This window comes from Nycticebus coucang, chromosome 23 (assembly GCF_027406575.1).
Source record: "Nycticebus coucang isolate mNycCou1 chromosome 23, mNycCou1.pri, whole genome shotgun sequence".
Taxonomy (NCBI): domain Eukaryota; kingdom Metazoa; phylum Chordata; class Mammalia; order Primates; family Lorisidae; genus Nycticebus; species Nycticebus coucang.
This window is the reverse complement of record NC_069802.1, coordinates 38,232,336-38,253,398: the sequence shown is the minus strand read 5'-3', so window position 1 is coordinate 38,253,398 and position 21,063 is coordinate 38,232,336. Positions and strand designations below refer to the sequence as shown.

At 53.0% G+C, this 21,063-nt stretch overlaps 1 protein-coding gene across 3 annotated transcripts in view; it reads left to right on the top strand.

The window, feature by feature from the left end:
• UVSSA (UV stimulated scaffold protein A) overlaps window positions 1-19,060 on the top strand; it is a 28,599-nt gene extending 9,539 nt beyond the window's left edge. For 2 of the 3 annotated variants that reach the window (XM_053577798.1, XM_053577796.1), the window contains exons 7-14: window positions 4,440-4,539; window positions 5,635-5,694; window positions 11,402-11,573; window positions 12,011-12,136; window positions 14,265-14,448; window positions 15,086-15,188; window positions 17,253-17,424; window positions 18,248-19,060. In XM_053577798.1, coding sequence (XP_053433773.1) covers window positions 4,440-4,539; window positions 5,635-5,694; window positions 11,402-11,573; window positions 12,011-12,136; window positions 14,265-14,448; window positions 15,086-15,188; window positions 17,253-17,424; window positions 18,248-18,341 — 1,011 coding nt within the window. In that variant the 3' untranslated portion in view covers window positions 18,342-19,060. The remainder of the gene's footprint in view (window positions 1-4,439; window positions 4,540-5,634; window positions 5,695-11,401; window positions 11,574-12,010; window positions 12,137-14,264; window positions 14,449-15,085; window positions 15,189-17,252; window positions 17,425-18,247) is intronic. The other variant, XM_053577797.1, reaches the window with a different exon arrangement.
• Window positions 19,061-21,063: the final 2,003 nt, after the last annotated feature.

Genomic DNA, 21,063 nt, shown 5'->3' with positions numbered 1-21,063 from the left:
AGCTGTGTATTGAATGTGCTATCAACTCCGTGGCCAGTCAGCGTGGCCTGCTTCTCTGCAGTGTCTGGTGGCCTGGAGCACTAGCCATGCACTCGCAGTTGAGGCCAGGCAGAATCACTTGGCCTACCTCAGTTCCTCCCAGGGTCTCTGGTGCCTGGACTGGCCTGAACAGACATTTCTGGTACCCACAGTGGCTTTGCCTTGTGGAACTTGTGGGTTAAGAGTGGTGGGAGCTGGACATGCCAGTTGTTTTTTTTTGTTTTGGGGGGTTTTTTGAGACAGAGTCTTATTTTGCTGCCCTCAGTAGAGTGCTGATGTCATTGTAGCTCACAGCAGCCTCAAACTCTTGAGCTCAAGAGATTCTCTTGTCTCAGCTTCCCGAGTAGGTGAGACTAGAGCCAGCCCAGCACCTGGCTATTTTTTTTTTTTTTTGAGGTGGGGGGAGGGGGGTTCTCTGGCTCAGGTTGGTCTTGAACCTGTGAGCTTAGGCAATCCACCCACCTTGGCCTCCCAGAGTGCTGGGATTACAGGTATGAGCCACTGCGCCCGGCCACCAGCTGGTTTCTGATGCGGTTTCACCTTCCCCTGGCTTTGATGCTGGTGTATGTGCTGCACGACCTGGCATGAGCCTAAGCCCCTGGGCTGTCCTGTTGTATGGGAACCCAGGCTGGCAGCCTTCTTTGAGAACATGTCCAGTTAGGCAGCCCCGGAGAATAGGCTTTTGAGGCTGGTCCATCTGAACAGAACAGACCCTCATTGGGTTGAAACATGGGGTACCAGCCTGGCTCCGCAGGTCTACCTCCTCTCATGCCTCCTGGCAGGCTGGACACCACTGTGGGGTCCTCAGATCAGGCCTCCTGTGGTGGGCAGCTTCTGCTGGGTTTGTCCACAGCCCTAGGCCTCTTACTGATGGGGGTCAGGTGAGAAGGGGAGAATGCTTACCACGCTGCTTTGTGATCTTACTGAAAAACCTGATGAGCGTGGATTTTATAAATAGGCAGTTATAGAACGTTGCCATTTGCTTCAGCACAGCTTCCGGTGCTCACCCAGGAATTGAGAGTGTGCTGTGCGGCGCTGGCCCTGCGTCCAAGTGCTCCCTGTGGCCAGCCCGGCCCACGGCCACCCTCTGTCCTCTAAAGGTGCATTCCGGCAGCCAGAGATGCACATGAGATATTGGCCTGGCTGGGCAATTTGCACGGCCTTCCAGGGAGGGCATTAGCATATAAATAGCAGATGCAATGACGACCATCACAGCTGAGCACGTTTAATTTTTAGTTTATAAGATAGAATGGGTTTTTAAATGCATAGCCATCAAGCCGCGGAAAGACAAATGCAGTTTGGAACTCACTTGTCTGACGAGGCCTTACATCATTTTTTTAAAAAAAGGAAACAGACACACATAAAACTGAACAAAAGTGATTTCTTGGGTGAAAAGTAATTGAGATCGCGTACCAAGTTAATTAGATGGTACAAAATTTATTTAATGGTCCCAGCTGTATCTGCTGGCCGTGCTTGGTGGGCAGGACTGCCCCTTCCCGCGGGCTCCACTTCCCCTTCTCAATAATTAGTAACCTCACTACCTACTCCTGTAAACTGATTGCATTGTATATTTTAGCCATTTTATTGCTTGTTTAATTATGATTATAGAGGCTCATTTTTCTAAATCCTTTTAAGTGTGAGTGAGAGTCACTTTGTATAAAACCAGCACAGCCAGAGAGTGCTCTCCATGCCTCCTGGTGGCGGCCGTGGGGTGGGGGGTGCTTTTCAGAGCTGGCTCTGCCATGGTGAAGGTCTGCAGCCCCTACAGTGGGGACCACCCAGGCCCACACCGGTTAGGGAAGGTGTGTGCAGGTGCCCAGTGCCCTGATTACAGCTCCCTTGGGAGGGGCCTGCGGGTTTCTTGGGTGTCTTCTGTCTTAAACCATTTTATCACAGTTGGAAAACTCAGCTCCAAGGTGAGCCAAAAGCAAATTGCTCTTTGAGAAGGTTTAACAAGTTTAACTGTGTTTGGAAGATGCCTCCAACTCTGCCTAGGAGTGTGATTTCCCTTCTAGGACCCTCAAGTGTTCAGATACCCTGTGATGTTGTTGCCTGGTGCTGGCCCTGAGCCCTGTCTGACCTCTAACGGGGGGGGGGGCAGATCCTCGTGCCTCAGGCCAATTGGTTATTTGATTTCTTGGCAATGAACTAGACACTTCCAAGTGCTCCGAGAGTCTCTTCCACTTGGGCCTTAATTCCTCTTTGGGCCTCCCTGCATTTATGAGGCCTTGGACTGTCCCTGGGGCTATAGTGTCTCTCCTCTGAGCAGGCCTCCGATGTGAGGCCCTGGCAGGTCACACAGAAACATCACTACCTGTCCCCAATGTGCAGCAGGCCTGGTGTTTGATGTTCAAGGTGACATCCAAGTTTCTTCTGTGTGAATTAAAACCTAAAAATGAGAAAATTTCAGCTTAATTTTTGTATGAGCAGTGAAGTCCCTAATTCTGAGTTGCCATGGTTTCAGTTACAAACTAAAGTGTGGAAACGTGTGCTGTGGTGGGCTCAGAGGCAGAGGTCGGTCTGCTGGCTTGGCCCAGCCTTCACAGGGGGGACACATGGGCCCCATGGCCTGTCGGCGCTAATGTAGAACAAAGAGGAACCAGGCTCCAAATTTAGTCATAGAAATAAATGATTTTATTTGGGGAGAAAGAAGATATAATTTCTAGTAGTTAGCTAAGCAGTTAAATATTTTTTTTAGGAAATGAAAATTTGATAAAAATCCCCGTTGAAATTCAAGGGTGTGGGCAATAAGCATAATATTTTCTGAAAATGACCCCCATATTTAACATCTGGCGTGTGTGTTATGCATTGTAGCACCCGGTCCACATCTACCTTTAGAAAATTAAAACACATAAATTCTGTTTAGTGTTTGATGCGCACTGCACTAGCTGAGAACCGTAATGCCCGAAAACCTTGGGCTGCTCTCCACCTTTCATAAATTCCTGGGCAGATTCTATACAAAAATAATTTTCAGGTCCGTGGCTCATTGTTATTCAAACGTGATGGATGGTCGTCATTTGCTCTGCGCGGGAGTTAAGTGCCCCTGTCATTTCCAAAGAGTATAATTGGGACGTTTCACAGGTCAGCGGTGGAGACAGGCTTCCCTTTTGATCAGTGTTAGACTGATAACAAAAATTGCAGTTTCCTGTGATGAATGTCTCCTGCACTTCGCAGAGGCACAGCCGAGGCTGCACCTAGACACTGCCTACCTGCCTCTGGGCCTGTGCCGGGAGCTCCTGTTCTGCAGGGGGTCAAGGCCTGGCAGGTGTGGCCAGATGTGGCTGCCCATGTCCCTGGCTCTGGGCCGCGAGCAGCCCAACTCTGCCTGATGCTTGCAGCTGACCCTGGGGCAACATCCATAGCCACCTGGAACCTCCCTTGGGCCCCTTCCTGGGGCATTAGCACCTGCCCCTGCTGTTTGTCCTCCCTTCCAGAAAAGGCCAGGCTGAAGCGTGACTCAGGTGTTGCTGTTGAGAATTGCACGTGTTGGAGTGATTGAGTTTTTCAAAGTTTTGCTCTTGTGACCATCTGAGGGTCTCATGGACTGGTGTTCATCAACAGGCTCTCTTTCCAGGGGCCCTACCTCGCCTGCTAGCCTGGCATGGCTGTGATGGGCCACTCTACAGGCTCCCTTGTTCAGGGTGCTCTAGCCAGGCCCTGTCTTGGAGCACAGGGGTGGCTCTGCAAAGGATTCTGGCTGGTGGGGAGTGAGGCAGGAAAGAGCCATCCACGGGTTGTTTCTGCATCAGGCTGTGGGCAGGTGCGGCCCCACTGTGTGTGGCACTGTTATGAGTGCAGCCCTGGCTATGGAGCACAGCTGTGCCTCCCCCCTTCACGCAGGAAGTGGGGAGAGCCAGTGTTTGTGCAGTTCTGCAGGTCCTGTGGTGTGGGTGGGGCACCTGGGCTCCCCTAGAACTTAGCAGGCAGCCCCAGGACACTGGACTTATCAGAAGGAAACACGATGTGGGTTTTAACAGGTCTTTAAGGATAGACTATTCCAGAAACTCTTGTCCCTTCTCAATTTGTGATTGCTGTGGTCACACCCACAACCTAGGAGAGGCCTCGAGTGGGGAGCTGGCCCTGCTGGCTGGGAACCAGTGCACCTGCTCCTCCTGGTGGGGTTTCCACAGTCACTGGGAGCTCTGTCTGCCACCTGGCCAGTGCTCTGTGCAGTGCAGCAAAGTCAGCACCTTCCAAAAGGCCTGGGTGGTTGACAGTTTGTTGTAACATCGACTCTAAATGGCCCAGTGTGGGGTGGTGTGGTTTAGGGAATAGGAACAGCTGCGTAGGCAACCTTAAGTGAAAGCCACCTGGAGAAAAAGCAGCAGAAACGAGCCTCTTAAGCTCTGTCCACTGAGAGTGGTTCTGGGAGTTTACCTGGGCTTGGGGTATTTTCACAGACAGATGCCCCAGAGGACGAGGACGAGGACGAGGACGAGGACTTTGTGGAGGTCCCAGAGAAGGAGGGGTTTGAGACCTGTGTTCCTGACCACCTGCTGGGTGAGTATAGGGGGCGGGGCTGCTGCTGTAGCACTGGCAGTGGGGCCTGGGGGCCACTCAGGATGCTGCCCTCGGCCCCATGCTCTGAGGTGTGGCCACCTCCAAGGGGCAGGAGGTTAGGCTTCAGCGGGACCTCCAGGCTGCCATGCAGGGTTTTGCTGACAGTAATTGCTGCTTTAATTTAAAAATCTTTCTCCGGTGCCCAGGCCTGGGCAGAGGGTGCCCCATGGTCCGTTCCTGTGTGTGGACCCACTGTGGGGGCAGCTCCTGGCCCCCATGCCTGGCAGCTTGCTTGGGGCCTGGAAGGTCTCCTTTCTGTGGCACATGCAAGGGTGAGGAAGGCGCCTCCTGGAGCAGACGGCTTCTCTGGTGAGAGGGTGATGAGGTGTGTGTGACCCGCCTTTTCTCAGGGCTGTCCCCAGGGAGGTGAACCCTTTCTTGCCATGGACACAGCTGTGGATGCAGGATAGGGCCCAGGATGATTTGCCCACCTCGCAGTTTGGAGCAACTTCTGACCACATGGGGGGCAGAGCTTAGCTACTGCAGCCCCTGCTGTTTAGAATTTCCCTCTCTTCCAACGATCCCCTAGAAGCCAAGTCTGCTCCCCAGGGCTGTAGCCCTCCACAGGTAAGGTACGGGTCAGCCTCTCCGGTACACAGGCATTGGGAGAAGCCCCAACCCCAGGTTCTGTGGTGGGACAGTGAAGTTGGTTTGAATTGGGGGTCTGAGAGAGGAAACACAGATGTGTTAAGAAAACTCAGATGACTGGACGGCCCATGAACGCAGGACCTATTGAGTGCTCCACGTGGCAGCTTCTGGGCCTTGCAGTGTGGACCAGTTCACGGGGTGGCTGAGCTCCTGGGGTCAGTGTGTGCTTGAGAGTCTGAAAGGGACCGGACACTGGGAGCCGGCTTGGGACTTTCTGTGGGCCATCGTGTGGCGCTCTTAGATCTGCCACTTCTACAGGGACCTGGCAGAGACCAGCCGAGCGGTCACTGTCTCCTCTCCTCCGGCCCTCAGCCATACCTCTCCCTAAACGGGCCTCCTCCTGTGTTCTCAGCTTTGAGCACCTAACATTGTGACTTCCCTTTTAAGGGCCAGGGAGGACCAGAACACAGGGCCCACCATGCCTGGACTATTGGGATGGGGGCGGTGGTAAGTTCTGCCTGGCTTTGCTTGGTGGGCAGGGACTCAGGGACTTTTATTGCCACTAATTCACCACTTTCATTTGAAAGGCTCAGGACGTTGTCTTCAGCCTTGAAGAGGACAATGGCTGGTGTGGGTCTGGTGCCTTCAAGTTGAATACAAGTGGATGGGGAACAGGGTGGGAGGCAAGGTGTGGCATCTGCCCCTCCAGTGGCCTGTCCCCCCCACCCCTACCTGGCCAGCGGGGCACAGAGAGAGCAGGGCTCCCAGGTCAGCCCCAGGTGGTGACCTCCTAGAGCTGTTGTGGGGTGCAGGACCACCTGTCGGGATGGGGCTCTTGTGTTCCCACTTGGTCTCTGTGGTGCTGGTGTGGAGGGAGTATAGTTCATAACACTAGTTTATATTCTGTTGCTGTGTTTTCAATTAAACCCAGGTGAATCTGAAGTATTTAGATTTAGTCCAAATCCACACAGCTGAGGAAATCGGTGCTCTTTCTCTTTCTCATTTCTCTCTGAATTTTCACTGAGGGGCTTTTATCTTCCCCTTAATCCTACCATTTCTGTCAGGACATAATCTCTTTCTCAAATTTACATTTTAATTACAAGGCCAGCTGAACTAGGTGAAATCAATAATGTCAGCCCAAGTTTGCGCTGAAGCCCCAGCCTCTCCATTTCCTGCTATCGATCTCTCCCTCCGCAGTGTCTGCTTTAGTGCTGCAGGCAAATAGGTGCCACTTGGGCAATTTAAACAAAAAAGGGGATTTGGACATTTTTATGATTTTTTTTTTTTTTTTTTTTTTTTTTTTTGTAAAAGCAACTGTGGGAGTGAATTTGAGCTGAGATACTGTGCTCGAGTTGGACGCCTTACGGGCAGAGCTTGCGGGGCACAGGTGCCCCTTCTTTTTCCCTGCAAACATGTACTCAGCGCCTGAGGAGTGCCGCCTGCTTTTGGGTTTTCACTTTGAAAGTATGTCAGTGAGATTGATTTTCTACAACAATGTGAAAATGGTAGTGTGTTTTTAGTGCCCTGAGTTTTTACCCTGCTTTAACATGGTTACCCATCATTTTAATGGTTTAAAACAACAAATCAATGAAAAGTATATTTCATTCTTGTAACTCTTAGGAATCCTCATATTGATCTTTGGCTGTGGCTGTATCTGGATGTCACAGTGCTCACGTGTCAGTCTGCCTCCCTCACCAGGCGCATGTGCTGGCATCAGTGATGACGAGTTGCCAAAATATAGACGCCCAGACAACCTCTCAGCTGAGCATGAGAAAGTGAGACTCTTAAAAAAACTAAAAAGGCTGGGCGCCCCCTAGCTTAGCGGTTAGGGCGCCGGCAACATACACTGGGGGAGGCGGGTTCGTACCCTGCCCTGGTCTGGTAAACAACAATGACAACTAAACAGCCAGGCGTTGTGGCGGGCTCCTGTAGTCCCAGCTACTTGGGAGGCTGAGGCAAGAGAATCGTTTAAGTCCAAGAGTTTTGAGGTTGCTGTGAGCTGTGACGCCACAGCACTCTACCAAGGGCAACATAGAGAGACTCTCTCAAAAACAAATAAATAAATGAATAAAAAAACAAACAGATGCCCAAGAGCTAAACCGAAATCGCTGTGTGGACAGCAGAGCTGAACAAGGGCTGCCCAGCGTCCCCAAGTGTGCATTGCAGTGAGCTTGGGGCCTCTGTGCACATGATGGCTTCCAGGGTTGGAAGGTCTGACCGTGACCCCCTGAGTGGCTGGCCATGTGTCCTCCACTCTCAGTCCATGGTGTGGGAGCACATACACAAGGCTTTGCTTCTGTGAACAGGCAGCACCCTCCGGGCAAAGGTGCATGGAGATTGCTCAGTGAACTAAAAGCAGACCCACCACTGCGTATTTACCCGAAGGAAAAAAGTCATTTTATCCAAAGACACCTGCACTGGGATGCTTATTGCAGCCCAGGTCACAATTGCAAAGATGTGGAGTCAACCCATCGACATGTGAGTGGATTAAGAGACTGTGGTGTGTGTCCACTGGGGAGTACTACTCAGACTTGAACAAAATGGTGAACTAATGCCTTTTGCACCAACCTGATTGGAGCTGGAGACCAAAGTTCTAAGTGAAGTTTGGCAAGAGTGGAGAGACAAACACGTGCTCACCGTTAAAAGGGAGCTGGTCAGCTGGGGAGTGCAACTCAACAGAAAGCACGCAGAGAGGGGAGGGCAAACTCACACCTGTCAGGCACAGGGCACACTAGCTGGGTAGGAGGTACAAAAAGGATCTGTGGAACCAAAGTGTTGGCATCCCATATCCCATGACACTGGAGCACACATAGGTGGACATGTCTCATGGCCGTGGCTGCCCAGCACATTGGGCAGTAGTACCTCTGTAAATGTGTGTTCAGTGTGTATGTAAGTACACGTACGTATGTGTGCACGTGACTTTCCAGATGTTAGCATTCTCTCTGGTTGCCCTGTGTCCTAGGGACAATTCAGCAGGGACTGAGGTCCTTTCATGATGTTGACATAGAGTTTGGTTTTCTCTCATCAGTTCTGTGTGTGTGACTTCGTGGGTGTGAAGCCACCACATCTCCTGGTCTGGTCTTGGTGCTGTACATGCCTTTGCGGTTTGGCCCCTTCCTTGTCTGATGGCTGCTTTCTGAGATGGTTCCCTGTGCTACCAGCACAGCTGTGGTGCCCAGTTCTTTTCATGTCCTCCCAGCATCGATTGTGTGTTTTGGAGTAACATTTGTAGGTTCTATGCACACGTTTGTTCATGTTTATTACACCTTCAAATATTTCTTCTTTCTTCCTTTTTTGACTTAAATCCAGTCTTTCTAATACAAACACGTTATCTCAGCTGTCTTTTGTTTCTTGTTTTCATAGTGAATATTTTTTCTTTTTTTTTTTTTTTTTGTGGTTTTTGGCTGGGGCTGAGTTTGAACCCACCACCTCTGGCATATGGGACTGGCGCCCTACTCCTTGAGCCACAGGTGCCACCCAATAGTGAATATTTTTTCATTGCTTTATTTTCAACTTCCATTAGCCATTTTTTTTGTTGTTGTGAGACAGAGTCTCACTTTGTCACCCTTGGTAGTGTGCCATGGCGTCACAGCTCATAGCAACCTCAAACTTTTGTGCTTAGGTGATTCTTTTGCTTCCCGAGTAGCTGGGACTACAGGTGCCTGCCACAACGCCTGGTTATTTTTAGCGGCAGTGTCTTGTTTTGGTCAGGCTGGTCTGAAACCCGTGAGCTCAGGCGGTCCACATGCCTTGGCTTACTGGAGTGCTAGGATTATAGGCGTGAGCCACCAGGCCCAGCCTAGCCATTTGTTTTAACAGGGTCTCATTTAGACAACATATTGCTAAATATATTTAAACCAATCAGTCTGTCATCAGTGCTAATTCATTTAATTGGCACCTGTCTTTCCAGACGTGTTTGGCCAGTTTATCACGTGTTCCTATGTGCTGTCTCCTGATTTGCTGCTGTCTCTTTTTTTTTCTTCTTCTTTTTTCTTTTTTTGTAGTATTTTTGGCTGGGGCTGGGTTTGAACCCGCCACCTCCAGCATATGGAGCCGGTGCCCTACTCTTTTGAGCTACAGGCGCCACCTGTTTTCTCATTTTTTTCTCACCTTTTGCCACCCTACCTTTTATTCTGCTGGTTTTAAAGATACTCTTCTGAGAATTGCCCCTATTTTTTAGATAATTCATTTACTCTTTATTCATATAGTATCTCCGTTTCTATACTGCTGCTTGCGCATGATAAGGAACCTCTCAGCCTCTCCCCTCTGAGGCCACCCCTTTAGTCACGTCAGTGTATCTAGACCCACTTAACTTGGGACCATGGTGTGCACGTAGGCCGTGGCCATCAGGAAATGCAGTGGTGCTTCCCATACCTTGCCCGCCCTCCTGAGCTAGCTCCTTTTCCTGCTGGATTTCGTGCTCTAGGGGTGTTCTCAGAGCAGACCTTCCTGTGCACACAGGGCCCCGTCTGCACCTGGCACTCGGGGATAATGGGCTGGCTGGGTATAAAATCCTGGGCTTGAGTGTCTTTTCCTCCAACACTTCTAAAACAATCTTCCATGGTCTTTTTTTTTTTTTTTTTTTTTTTTTTTTTTGGCCAGGGCTGGGTTTGAACCCGCCACCTCCGGCATATGGGACCGGCGCCCTACCCGCTGAGCCACAGGCGCCGCCCCCTTCCATGGTCTTGCATTCAGTGTTGCAAACTACTGGTATTGGTACTCACTTTCTTCTCTTGTTTTTTATTTAAGTTTCTGCCCTTTGTGACCAAAAGGGTTTTTATTTCTTTGAAAGTATCAAATCCTTTCTCTTTCTCTTTAATTTTTAAGTATAGCTATGTCATCCCGTGTCCTCTCTCTCCTTGGGTTCAGGGAGGCCTCTGATTCCAGGAAAATCCACTCATTTTCTCAACTCTTTCCCACACTCTTATTATCTTCTCTCTTCTTGAATTCCAACAATGAGTACTTGGCTGGTTGTCTTCTGCCCTGCACACCTGTGAAGGTTTCTCTGCTCCTTGTCTCTGAGTTCCCTGCAGCTCATAGGGGCTGCTGCCTCAGCTATCAGCGTCACACTGCTGTTCCTCTGCCCGGTCAGTGGAAAGCATCATCAGCACCCCCTCATTTAACTTCTTGCTGTCTCCACTGTACTCTTTGGGGTTAAGGATGCAGACTGCATGTTTCCTGTCCTGTCTGTCTCTTCTGTGGATTCTGAATGTCTGGATGCATCACTCTGTTTCCCTCTTTTGAGGCCATGTGTTCTCAGAATCTGGCTCCCTGCCAATCTGTGTCCCTCCAGGATCCTGAGCTGCCTATCAGCTGGCATACTGGGAGGAAGGGCTCCTGTCCAGGCTTGGCTCAAGCTGGCAGTGAGTTTGGGTGGCAGGTGGCACCTGGTGTCCTGGCCCACACCCTGCTCCAGGACCCCATCTTAGACCCAACTGGCGAAGGCAGGCATCTGCCTGGCTGTGAGAGCACCACAGGGGCAGCCTGAGAGCCAGGCTCTTGTCCTTGTCCTGTGCCAGGGCCAAGGAGATGGGCAGTTGGCTGCAGCGGCAAGGGGCCTGGTGGTTCATCCCTGTTGTCCCATGCAGGGGGTGGTGAAATGCAGCACCCTGGCCCGTAGAGCTGGGGGCAGGGTGAACATACTGGCAGTGTTAGCATTGCCTCTCACGGCTTTCAGATAAGTCACCAAAGCTTGGTGAGAAGGCTTTGGCCTGGGTGGGGAGTGCACTGTCTGGAGTTCTGGCTCTTCCTCTTCCCCTCTTCATGTCCTGGGGGATCCTTTCACATGGCTGTCCTTTCTGGACCATGCGTGCCAAGTTGTGGACACACGGGGCCCGGTCCTCTCTGCCCTAGGCCTGGGGGTTTGGGGAGGGGGCTGCAGGTTGCCCAGTCCTCTGTGGTCCCTCCGTGTCAGGGCAAGCTCTCCTGAGGTAGCCTGCTGGAGCTGCCTAATCCAACTGGTCTTTCATGGGTCTGGGCAGTGCAGTGAGTCAGCAGTCCTCCACATCAGGGCCCCCACAGTCCCTGACCACCTTTGTCACGTCCTGCCGAGCGCAGCAGGCTGCCGCCTTGTCCATGAGGTGGTGGTAACAGGACCCATTCATTAGCGATGGGCATGTCCTGCCTGCTCAGTCATGTGGGATGGTACGTGGTACCCCGCACGTATGTCCTGTGATGGGGGGACGTGATCAAAGTAGATATGTATCTATCTCAGGGCTGGGGCCAGAGGCCCCACTGCGGACCCCGGAGAAGGACCTGGCTGCACAGGGCTTGCAGACGAGGACGAGAATGAGAAGGGATGAGGAGGCGTCAGACCCCACCTCTGCAGCTGCCCAGCTACGGTTGTTCCAGAACCTCTTGCCCCCGCCGCCACCTTCATCCGAGAGGTGACCCCAGTATGCTGTCCCTGAGGCCTCTGCCTGGAGCCCTGGCCAGCTCCATGGACTGCTGAGGCATTCATGACTCCTTGGAAAGAAGCCTGGTCCTGTACCCCTGGCTGGGGGGTGGCTACTGACGTCCCCAACACAGTTGGGGACTGAGAGGCATGTTGGCCAGAGCCCCAGTGGGGGTGGGCAGCTGCCCTGAGGTTTGAGAGCGGATGTCAGGACCCCCAGAGGCAGAGTGAAGGACCACAGACCACAGGCCAGCTGTTGGTGGGGTTGGGCTTCTTACAGGACTTCAGCAGTGGCCTTGCTGCATAGGCCCAGCCTTATGCTCACCCAGGGCCCTGGCTCCCCTGCAGGAGGAAGGCAGGTGACTATGACTGGCTCCAAGTCGTGTGTGTGTATGGTCAGCATGTCCTGTTCTGTTATGATCCCTGCAGGGCACTGCTGGGGCTGGAGGAGGCCCACAATTTGGCAGCAGAGCGGGCCCGGGCGCCCATTGTGCCCTATGGGGTGGACCTGTGCTACTGGGGCCAGGAGCTGCCGGTGGCTGGGAAGATTGTCAGGTGAGGCCTGCGTGTCTGGCTCGCAAGAGTGTGTAGCCCAGCCCAAGGAGGGAGCGGCAGGCTCATGGGGCCTCCCTGGGTCTGGGACAGCTCTACCTACTTCTCCATGCCGAGCGGAGCGCAGGGGTGGGTGGCCTATAGAAGGGCTTAGGCAGTGCAAACAGTCACCTCAGCCAGTGGGTCTCATCTCTCTCAACTATCCTGTTTCTGCTCCTGTCTGTGAGGATCAGGGGTAAACCAGGTGGGAAGGAGTGGCCAGAACACAGGCCCTGCAGTCTTTCCTGAGCCCACTCAGAGCCTGGGCTGTTCCCAGCATGCTGCCTGCCCGAGGGACCACCCCTCAGTGTCCTAGCGGGCCGGGCCTGGGCCCTGGGGGACCTGCTGAGAAGCTCCCCCCCCTACCCCTCAGTGGCTTCTCCTTTCTCTGTGGAGCTGTACGGGGTTGGGGGGTGTTTAGACAGGGCTTGTCCTTTCTTAAACGCAGACCCTTGGACCCTGAGGGGCCACATTCCTTGTGCTGTGCTGGGAGCAAAGCTGGGACATTGCTTATGCAGCTAGGGAGGTCCAAGAAGACAGTAACAGGTCTCTGTCCTGGGGTAGAAGGTCCTGCCAGGAGAGTGTGTTCCTGCCCCCTGACCCCCTTGGGCCCTCCCCACTCCCACCCCCTGGGTCTCAGTCCCCCAGTGTCACCTGCATGTGCCTGGCAGCCAGCTCTGCACATGGCTGTGTTTGGATTCCCAGGGCAAGGCTACTCCTGCCTGGGCCCTCACCGAGTAGATGGGGTCATGCTGCCAGCCCACAGCCAGCATTTGGGGGCCTTAGGGAGCACAGCTCTCCCCTTCCATCCAGTGGGTTGAGATGATGAGGCTGGTAGGGGGCCCATCCAATCCCAGGCCTTGTGATCTGGGTGGGGCCCCTGGCTTGGAGACCAGCTCTGTCCACCGCAGCCTCTTTGGAAAAGACCCCCCCTGAGGCAGGTGCTTGGCAGCCTGGCAGGGTGCCAGGCCAGAGGGAAGGGGAAGGTGCCAAGGAGGGCAGCCTATGCTGTTGTCATGTGGGCTGCCCTCCCTTCCCCCCTCCCTCCCCCATCTCTCATGTGGGAGGCCAGTAGTGTGGGGCTGTCAGGCTCTGACTCCTGGGCCTCCCAACTGATCTCTGACCTGAGGCTTATTCTCATCTAGTTAGAGGCATCTGGCTGGGCAGCTGGGTGCCATCTGGGGAGCCCTTACCCCAGGCTGCAGGGCATGTGACTGGGTGCTCCTCAATCCCCTGCCCAGGCTCTGCCCAAGCTAACTCTCCCTGTGGTGGCTCTGGTGGGATGAGGCATGGGGGGCCCTGGTAGGGGCAGAACAGACATTGGGAGCAGACTCAATGGCAAGGCCTTCTCTGCACTCCTCTCTGGGGTGGACCAGACCTTGGTGCCCATGTGCCTGTCTGTAGGCCAGGGGTCAAGGCATGGGTGTCAGGGCCCTGCTCCTCTTGGGCCCTCTGGAGTAGGGGAGCTGTCAGCTTTGGGGCCCCAATGTCCCCCAAGATCACTGTGAGCTGCAGAATAGGGGCAAGGCTCACAAGAGCCTGGCCAGGGACACCAGGGGCCACTCTCCCCAACTAGGGCAGTGCAGGTAGCAGGGTCCTCGTCTTCTGGCACTGGTGCTCTTGGCCCTGTCCCTTCTCTGGCTAGCAGAAAAGGGTCATTAACAAGGGCTGGTGACAGTCATGACGTATTACAGGAAACTTGGGAAATGGGAGCAGATCTGCCGTTCCCACCCCTCAGCACTATGCATGGCTGGGTGGCGTTTTTCATGTGCTCCTTCATTGGGGTGCAGACACCACCTGTGTTTGCACTGCTGCAGTGGTAATGGTGACCCTCATGTGGACTGTTCTATTACCTTTGAGGTCATGCTCTGAGGGTGCAGTGGCCAGTATCCCCACTCTACTGGGAGAATCTGATCCTGGGTTGGGGTCAATCCCCAGTCTTGTGGCTGGTTCACATGGCCCCAGGCTGCAGTCCAGGCTGGAGCACTGTGGTCTTTGCCCACAGAGGTGCGAGGGGTCAGCTTGGGGTCTGTGCTCTCTCCACACTCCTGCTGGGCCCCGTGCAGCCTTAAGGGTTTGGTTCTCAGTGCAGACCTGACTCTCAGCACCGCTTCTGGAAGCCCAGCGAGGCAGTGGAGGAAGTGGAGAGTGCTGCCATCTCCGAGATGCTCTGCAGCCGCCATATCACCTTTGCTGGGAGGTTCGAGCCTGTGCAGCACCGGTGCCGCGCCCCAAGGCCTGATGGCCGGCTCTGTGAACGCCAAGATCGTCTAAAGGTATGGCCTTAACCTGTGCCAATGGGCGCTTAGGACCGCAGGCCTCGGGTCAGGCTTAGGGTTAAGTGGAGCCAGGACAGGGCAGCCTGAGGGGAGTGCTGAGACCCCACCTGGTCCTGGGTTGGGGAGAAGCTTTCATGGAAGCTTGTATGTGGTTGGCAGATGCTGGCCACTGGGTGTCAAAAAATTGTTTGGGGTCTCTTGTCCTGGGCCTATGACTTGGGAAATTCTGCAGGGGCCAGTGTGCTCAGCATCCTTCTAGGGTGCCTTTGGTCCACTCTGTGCTGGGTGTGGACTCAGCACCCCTGCCCTGGGTCCAGGAGTGGGAGGCTGTGGGAAGAGGCTGGGGGGCTGGTCAGCAGCTGGGCGTGGTATAGAGAGAAGGCGTCTCTCCTGGGTGAGGCCTAGACCCCCTGCTGCTGCCTGTGCTTGAGTCCAGAGTGAGGATGGAGCTGCCTCACCTTTCCTGTGGCTCCCGAGAACCCCCGGCCTTGAGTGTGTGATGAAAGGCGGTGCACTTTGGCTTTGCGATGCCACCCTCCCTGTTTGTGACCAATGAGTTGTGGGCAGCCATGACAGGGTGGCAGCACCCTCCCATATCAGTGCCCTCCGGTGTCAGCACCCTGTCTCTCTGCAGTGCCCTTTCCACGGGAAGATTATCCCAAGAGATGAGGAAGGATGGCCTCTTGACCCAGAAGATAGGGCACGGGAACAGAGGCAGCAGGTGCAGGGGCGCCCAGGTAAGTCTGGGTGGGTGCCGTGGGGAGGCACAGCCATGGGATCCGCTGTCACCAGGCTGTCTCTTTTACAGTCAGGGGCCACCCACGCCACCAGCTCGGTCGGGGGAACCACACACTTGCAGAGGCAGGTTGGCAGAGAAGTTACCCCTGGGGGTCTCAAGTGGGGGAGCTCCATAGGTGCTCAAGGCCATTGTCATAGGTGCCCAGCAGGGACATGGGTTCCTCATGCCTGGAAGTCACCAGGGCATCATTGCATAGCTGAGTCTTAGGTTCTTGGTTGCGCTTTCTAAGGAAGGAATCAAGGCAGAGACAGACAGACAGCCTCAGTTGTTGCCTCTCCTGTTGCGTCTGCTCTCTGCAGGGTATCACAGCTGGCAATGGTTTTGCCCATCCTGGGACGTGTGTGGCTGCTGTGCTAAGGGCATCTGCTGTGGCCTGCCTGCCCCATGCTGGCTGCATGGTTCCCTGCAGGCCCCGGGGCCCACATGGCTACCCCTCCTCAGGCCGGGTTCATGTCTTATGGCCAGGCTCAGGTGCCCTCCCTTTGGGAGAGAGTCTGCGTGCAGCCATGGGGCAGTGCTTCTGTGCGCCAGGCTCCCACCCCAGCGTCTGGCCTTTCACGGGCTTTTTGCTCTCTGGTCATGAGAGACGATGTTGGGTCTCAGCCTGGTGCCAGGGCCCTGAGTGTTGTGGGTGGGGGCCTGACCTGCTAATCTCCAAGCGAGGCCTTCCCTGGTGGCCCATGCTCAGGAGCAAATGAAGTGCCTATTTTTTGTGTCAACTCTGAAGAGTATCTGGTTTTCCAGCCCTGGGTGACTTGTTAACAAACAGGTATCAGGCTGCGGCTACAGGCCTTGCTGGCCAGTCAGATGTGAAATAGCATCTCTTTACTAACTACAGTATTGATCCCGCCTCTCTCGCTCTCGGGGCAATTTTCTTTTCCCTGGTGCTAACCTCGGTGACAATGTGAGCAGCGCTGTAGGCCCATCCGGGCCCAGGAAGGCCGTGAGGCCTGGAGTCTATTGATTTTCTTCAAAGGCTTTTAAATTGCCCCTTCATTTTCCTGAGGCGCTCATTCCATCTCTACTGGATGCCAGCATTTTTTCCTTGTGTTTAAACAATTGCTCCATTCACTGAGTTCCTAAACTGTGACGCCTTCTTATTACAGGGAGATAAACCGTTTAGACAGTTTTCCTTAATCTTGGATTAATCGTTTCTGTATCTGAGTCCTGTGGCCCGTATTCCTTCACTTCAAAAAATCAGCCTGGAGAGGCCTCAGCATCTGTCCATCTGGGGCGCTTGGCTGCCTCCCTCTGTGGATGCGCCTCCGCAGCCCAGCACAAGTTGGGGCCCTGCAGTGTGGTGTTCATCCCCCTCTGGGCCTTACATCCCTATCTGGGTGGGGATGGCATCTTGCCCAAGAGACCCTGTGGCACTGTGGAGGGACCAGCAGGGACTGAGATGGGGCAGCTACCTGGGGCCTGTGCAAGGTGGGTGCTCTCTGCTCCATGGGCTGTGTGCTAGCCTTGCTGTGGCATGGCCTGGGGCTGGTTAGGCCAGGTTGCAGCTGACGTCTGGCTTGTTCAGAAAGAGCCGCTTTGTCTAGGTGGCCACCCCCCTGCATTTCTGAGTTCTAAGACCAGATCCCTTAGATCAGTAAAGAGAAAGTCCTTTCCTGGCAATGGTACTTGGCCCTCCTTCCCCCTTATTCCTGGCCGGCCCCCCGTAGAAGGCGCCTGTTGCACCAACTCCCCAACCACTGCCCTTGGTCACCTTCCTGCCTGTGGGGTCCATGGATGCATGTGGAGTCCATGGAGTGACTTCGGGCCCAGCCCTACCTCCTCCCTGCCCTGTGGGGGGAGGGGAGGGGATCAGGGGCACCCTGTGAGGGGCAGTGCCTGGGGACACCTGGCCTCACCTGCCCCCAGGGTGGCCTGTGTTACCTCACACCCCACTCTACTGCTCAGGCTGCTGGTGCCAGGGACAAGGTCCTCTCCCGGGGTCTTGGTGGGAGGTGTTCTGCTGCTGCCAGATGCCTCCTGAAGTCTGCAAGTTCTGTGACAGGCTGGCAGGACCCTGAGTTCATGAAAGACGTGGAAGCAGGCACTGGGGTAGATCTGGGCTCGTCCAGGTGCCGTGGGAAAGGCAAGAGGAAGAAGAAGTACCCCAATCTCACCGACCTGAGGGCACAGGCCAACACTGCCCGGGCACGCATCGGGAAAAAGGTCTTCGCCAAGTAAGAGTGGTCGGCTCAGGCACCCGGTTTCCAGGGCTCCTGAGGGCCTGTCCCTGGGGCTCCTTTCCGCCTGAGTGACCACCCAGCCCCCTCCTCTGGACAGGGGTCTCAGCTCACAGGGCTACATTAGGTGTTTCCTGGGTTATTTGCTTGCATGGTTCCTCCACGTAGTCTGTGGGCAGGCCCTGCCATATCCTGGGGTACACATCAGTCTCCAAGATTGGGGGTCCCAGAAACCACCTTTAGGGCTGGGGAGGCCACTGGGAAAATGTCAGGGCAGGGTTGAGGCCACCCTCAAGCTGGGCCACCCACAAAGGCCCAGCTCCAGGACTGGTGACTTTTGGTTCTTTTTGAGCCTGGCCTCCTGTCTCTCTGAAGGAGGCTGTCATGGGAAGTCTGCAGCTGGTCTGGGTGCCACACTGCCCCAGGACCAGGGCTCAATCCCAGTATGGCCATAGTCAGACCAGAGCCTGGCTGGAGCCTCTCTGATAGTATCTTTTTTTTTTTTTTTTTGAAACAGAGTCTCACTCTGTCTGTCACCCTGGCTGGAGTGCCTTGGTGTCATGGTTCATAGCAACCTCAAACTCCTGGGTTCAGGCGATTATCTGCCTGAGCCTCCCAAGTAACCAGGACTATAGGCACCTGCCATAACACCCTCCCCTAATTTTTATATTTTTAGTAGAGATGGGGTCTTGCTCTTGCTGAAGCTGGTCTCAAACTCCTGAGCTCAAGATATCCACCCACCTCCACCTCCCAGTTGCTGGGACTACAGGTGTGAGCCATAGCGCCAAGCCAAGAACGTCTTGCTTTGCTTTCCTCACAGGGCGGCTGTGCGGAGGGTGATCACAGCCATGAACAAGGTGGACCAGAAGAAGCATGAGAAGTTCGCAAACCAGTTTAACTATGCGCTGACTTAGAATCCAGGCTAGGGGTGCTGCCGTTCCCGCTGGTCTGCAGCTCCTCTCTTCCCTCTGCCTGCTCACTAGGACTGGAGAGTGGGCACGGGTCTGGGCAGTGACTGTGCACTTACTGTGAGGAAATGGCAAGTTAAAGTGCCCAAGAGGTGTGATCTCTCTGCTGCTGTGGGGACCCTGCCTCCCAGTTATGACTCTGGCCTTGCAAAAGAGACCCTTTGTGTTCCTAAGGGCATCTTATGAGTCCCTGTGCATTTCTAACACGTGGTTCATAATTGGTGGGACGCTCACGCGTCAGTGTTGAGGGTGTGTTCCCAGCTGCCTCCCCTGAAGAGGAGAATGCAACGGGGCTCGGGGGACCTGCACATGGATGCAGATGCTGTTTCCAACACAGACATGAAGGGTGGCAGCTGAGCTCCCTTACATTTCCAACTTCACAGATCATCTGGGTGATAGTTCCACATGGAATGCAGAGAACTGCCTGTTCTGTAGGTTTAACAACAGCGGTGTTGAAACACAGCTCACGCACAGGAAGGGCCCCCTACACGGGCAGTGCCACACAGGTCTCCACAGCCTAGGCAGGCACCACCTCCTGACTCCTCACCTGCCCGGAAACCCTCATGCCCCTCTCCCAGCCCCTGGCAACAGCCCGTCTACTCTGTTTTTGGATTTGCCTTTTCCGGATATTTTACGTGAATGAAATTAAACAACATGGGATCTTTTGTCTCTATTTTCTTTCACTTAGCATCAGGACTTCAAGGCTTGTAGACATTGACATAGGTCAATAATTGGTTCTTTTTCATTGGCCAGTAACATCATTGGTTTGTAGAGGTAACACATTTTGTTCATCTGTTCATTGCTGGTATTTGGGCTGGTCCTGTTCTTTGGTTGTTTCGAACATTCGTGTATGAGTTCCTGTTTGCATGTGTGTTTTCTTCTGGGTGTACACATATACCTGGAGTGGAACTGCTAGTTTATATAGCAACTCAGTTGTTTAACTTTTTGAGAGACCGTTAAGCTATTTTTGTAAGTGGCTGGACCATTTTGCATTTCTACCAGCAATTTGTGAGCATTCCAGTTTCTCCACATTCCTGACACTACTTATTACTGTCTTTTTATTTTAGTCATCTTAGTAGGTATGAGTGGTATCTCACAGTAGTTGGGTTTGTTTTGTTTTGTTTTGTTTTGAGACTGAACCTCAAGCTGTCGCCCTGGGTAGAGTGCTGTGGCATCACAGCTCACAGCAAGCTCCAACTCCTGGGCTCAAGCGGTTTGCCTGCCTCCGCCTCCCAAGTTGCTGGGACTACAGGTTCCCACCACAACGCCCGGCTATGTTTTTTCTTTTTTTTTTTTTTTTTTTGGTTGCAGCGTTATTGTTGTTTGGCGAGCCCACAGTAATTTTGATTTGCATTTTTCTAATGACTAAGGATATTGGCATCTTTTCTTGTGTTTATTGGCCATTTGTGTATTTTTTCATTTTCTTTCTTTTTTTTTCTGAGACAGAGCCTCAAGCTGTCGCCCTGGGTAGAGTGCTGTGACATCACAGCTCACAGCAAGCTCAAACTCCTGGGCTCAAGTGATTCTCCTGCCTCCGCCTCCCAAGTAGCTGGGACTATGGGCGCCTGCCACAATGCCCGGCTAATTTTTTTTTTTTTTTTTTGCAGTTTTTGGCCGGGACTAAGTTTGAACCCACCACCTCCGGCATATGGGGCCGATGCCCTACTCCTTTGAGCCACAGGCACCGCCCAGTGCCCGGCTATTTTTTTTTTTTTTTTTTTTTTGGTTGCAGCCATGGTTGTTTGGTGGGCCCAGGCTGGATTCGACCTGCCAGCTCAGGTGTATGTGGCCTGGCACCTTAGCCGCTTGAGTCACAGGTGCTGAGCCCCATTTGTGTATTTTCTTTGGAGATACTCAAATCTTTCTCCATTTTTAATTGGATCATTTGTCTTAAGTTATAAGGGTTGGAGTACTAGACCCTTAGATGATTTGCAAATATTTTCTCATACTTTTTTTTTTTTTTTTTGAAAGAGTCTCAGCCTGTCACCTTGGGTAGAGTGCTATGGCATCATAGCTCACAGCAACCTCAGACTCCTGGGCTCAAGCAATCATATTGCCTCAGTTTTTTCTATTTTTAGTAGAGACAGGGTCTTGCTTTTTCTCAGGCTGGTCTTGAACTCGTGAGCTCAAGCCATCCACCCGCCTTGGCCTCCCAGGGTGCTGGGATTACACCGTACTGTCTTCTCACTTTCTTGACAGTGTCTTTTGGAACATGAATGGGACTTCATCCAAATTGACTTTTATCTATTTTATTTTTTTCTGTTGCTTGTGCTTTTGGTAACACATCTAAGAAACCATTGCCTGCTCCATGGCATGAATATTTACACATGTAGTTTTCTTCTATTTGTTTTCTGTATGTCTTTTATCTTTCTTCCTTTGTTCCTCCATTTAATGCACTTTTTTTTATATGTTAAATGAATTTTTAATTCCTTTGTAACATTTTAATTTCTTTGTCTTTGTCTTTTTTTTTTTTTTTTTTTTTGTAGTTTTTGGCCGGGGCTGGGTTTGAACCTGCCACCGCTGGGCCGGCGCCCTATTCCTTTGAGCCACAGGCACCTCCCTTCTTTGTCTCTTTTACTGTTAGTTATTTTCCTTAAAACAGTGGTGGTTGCTCTGAGTAGTACAGTTAACAACTTAAAACAATTTGGTTTAGTTTGGTTTAACACCA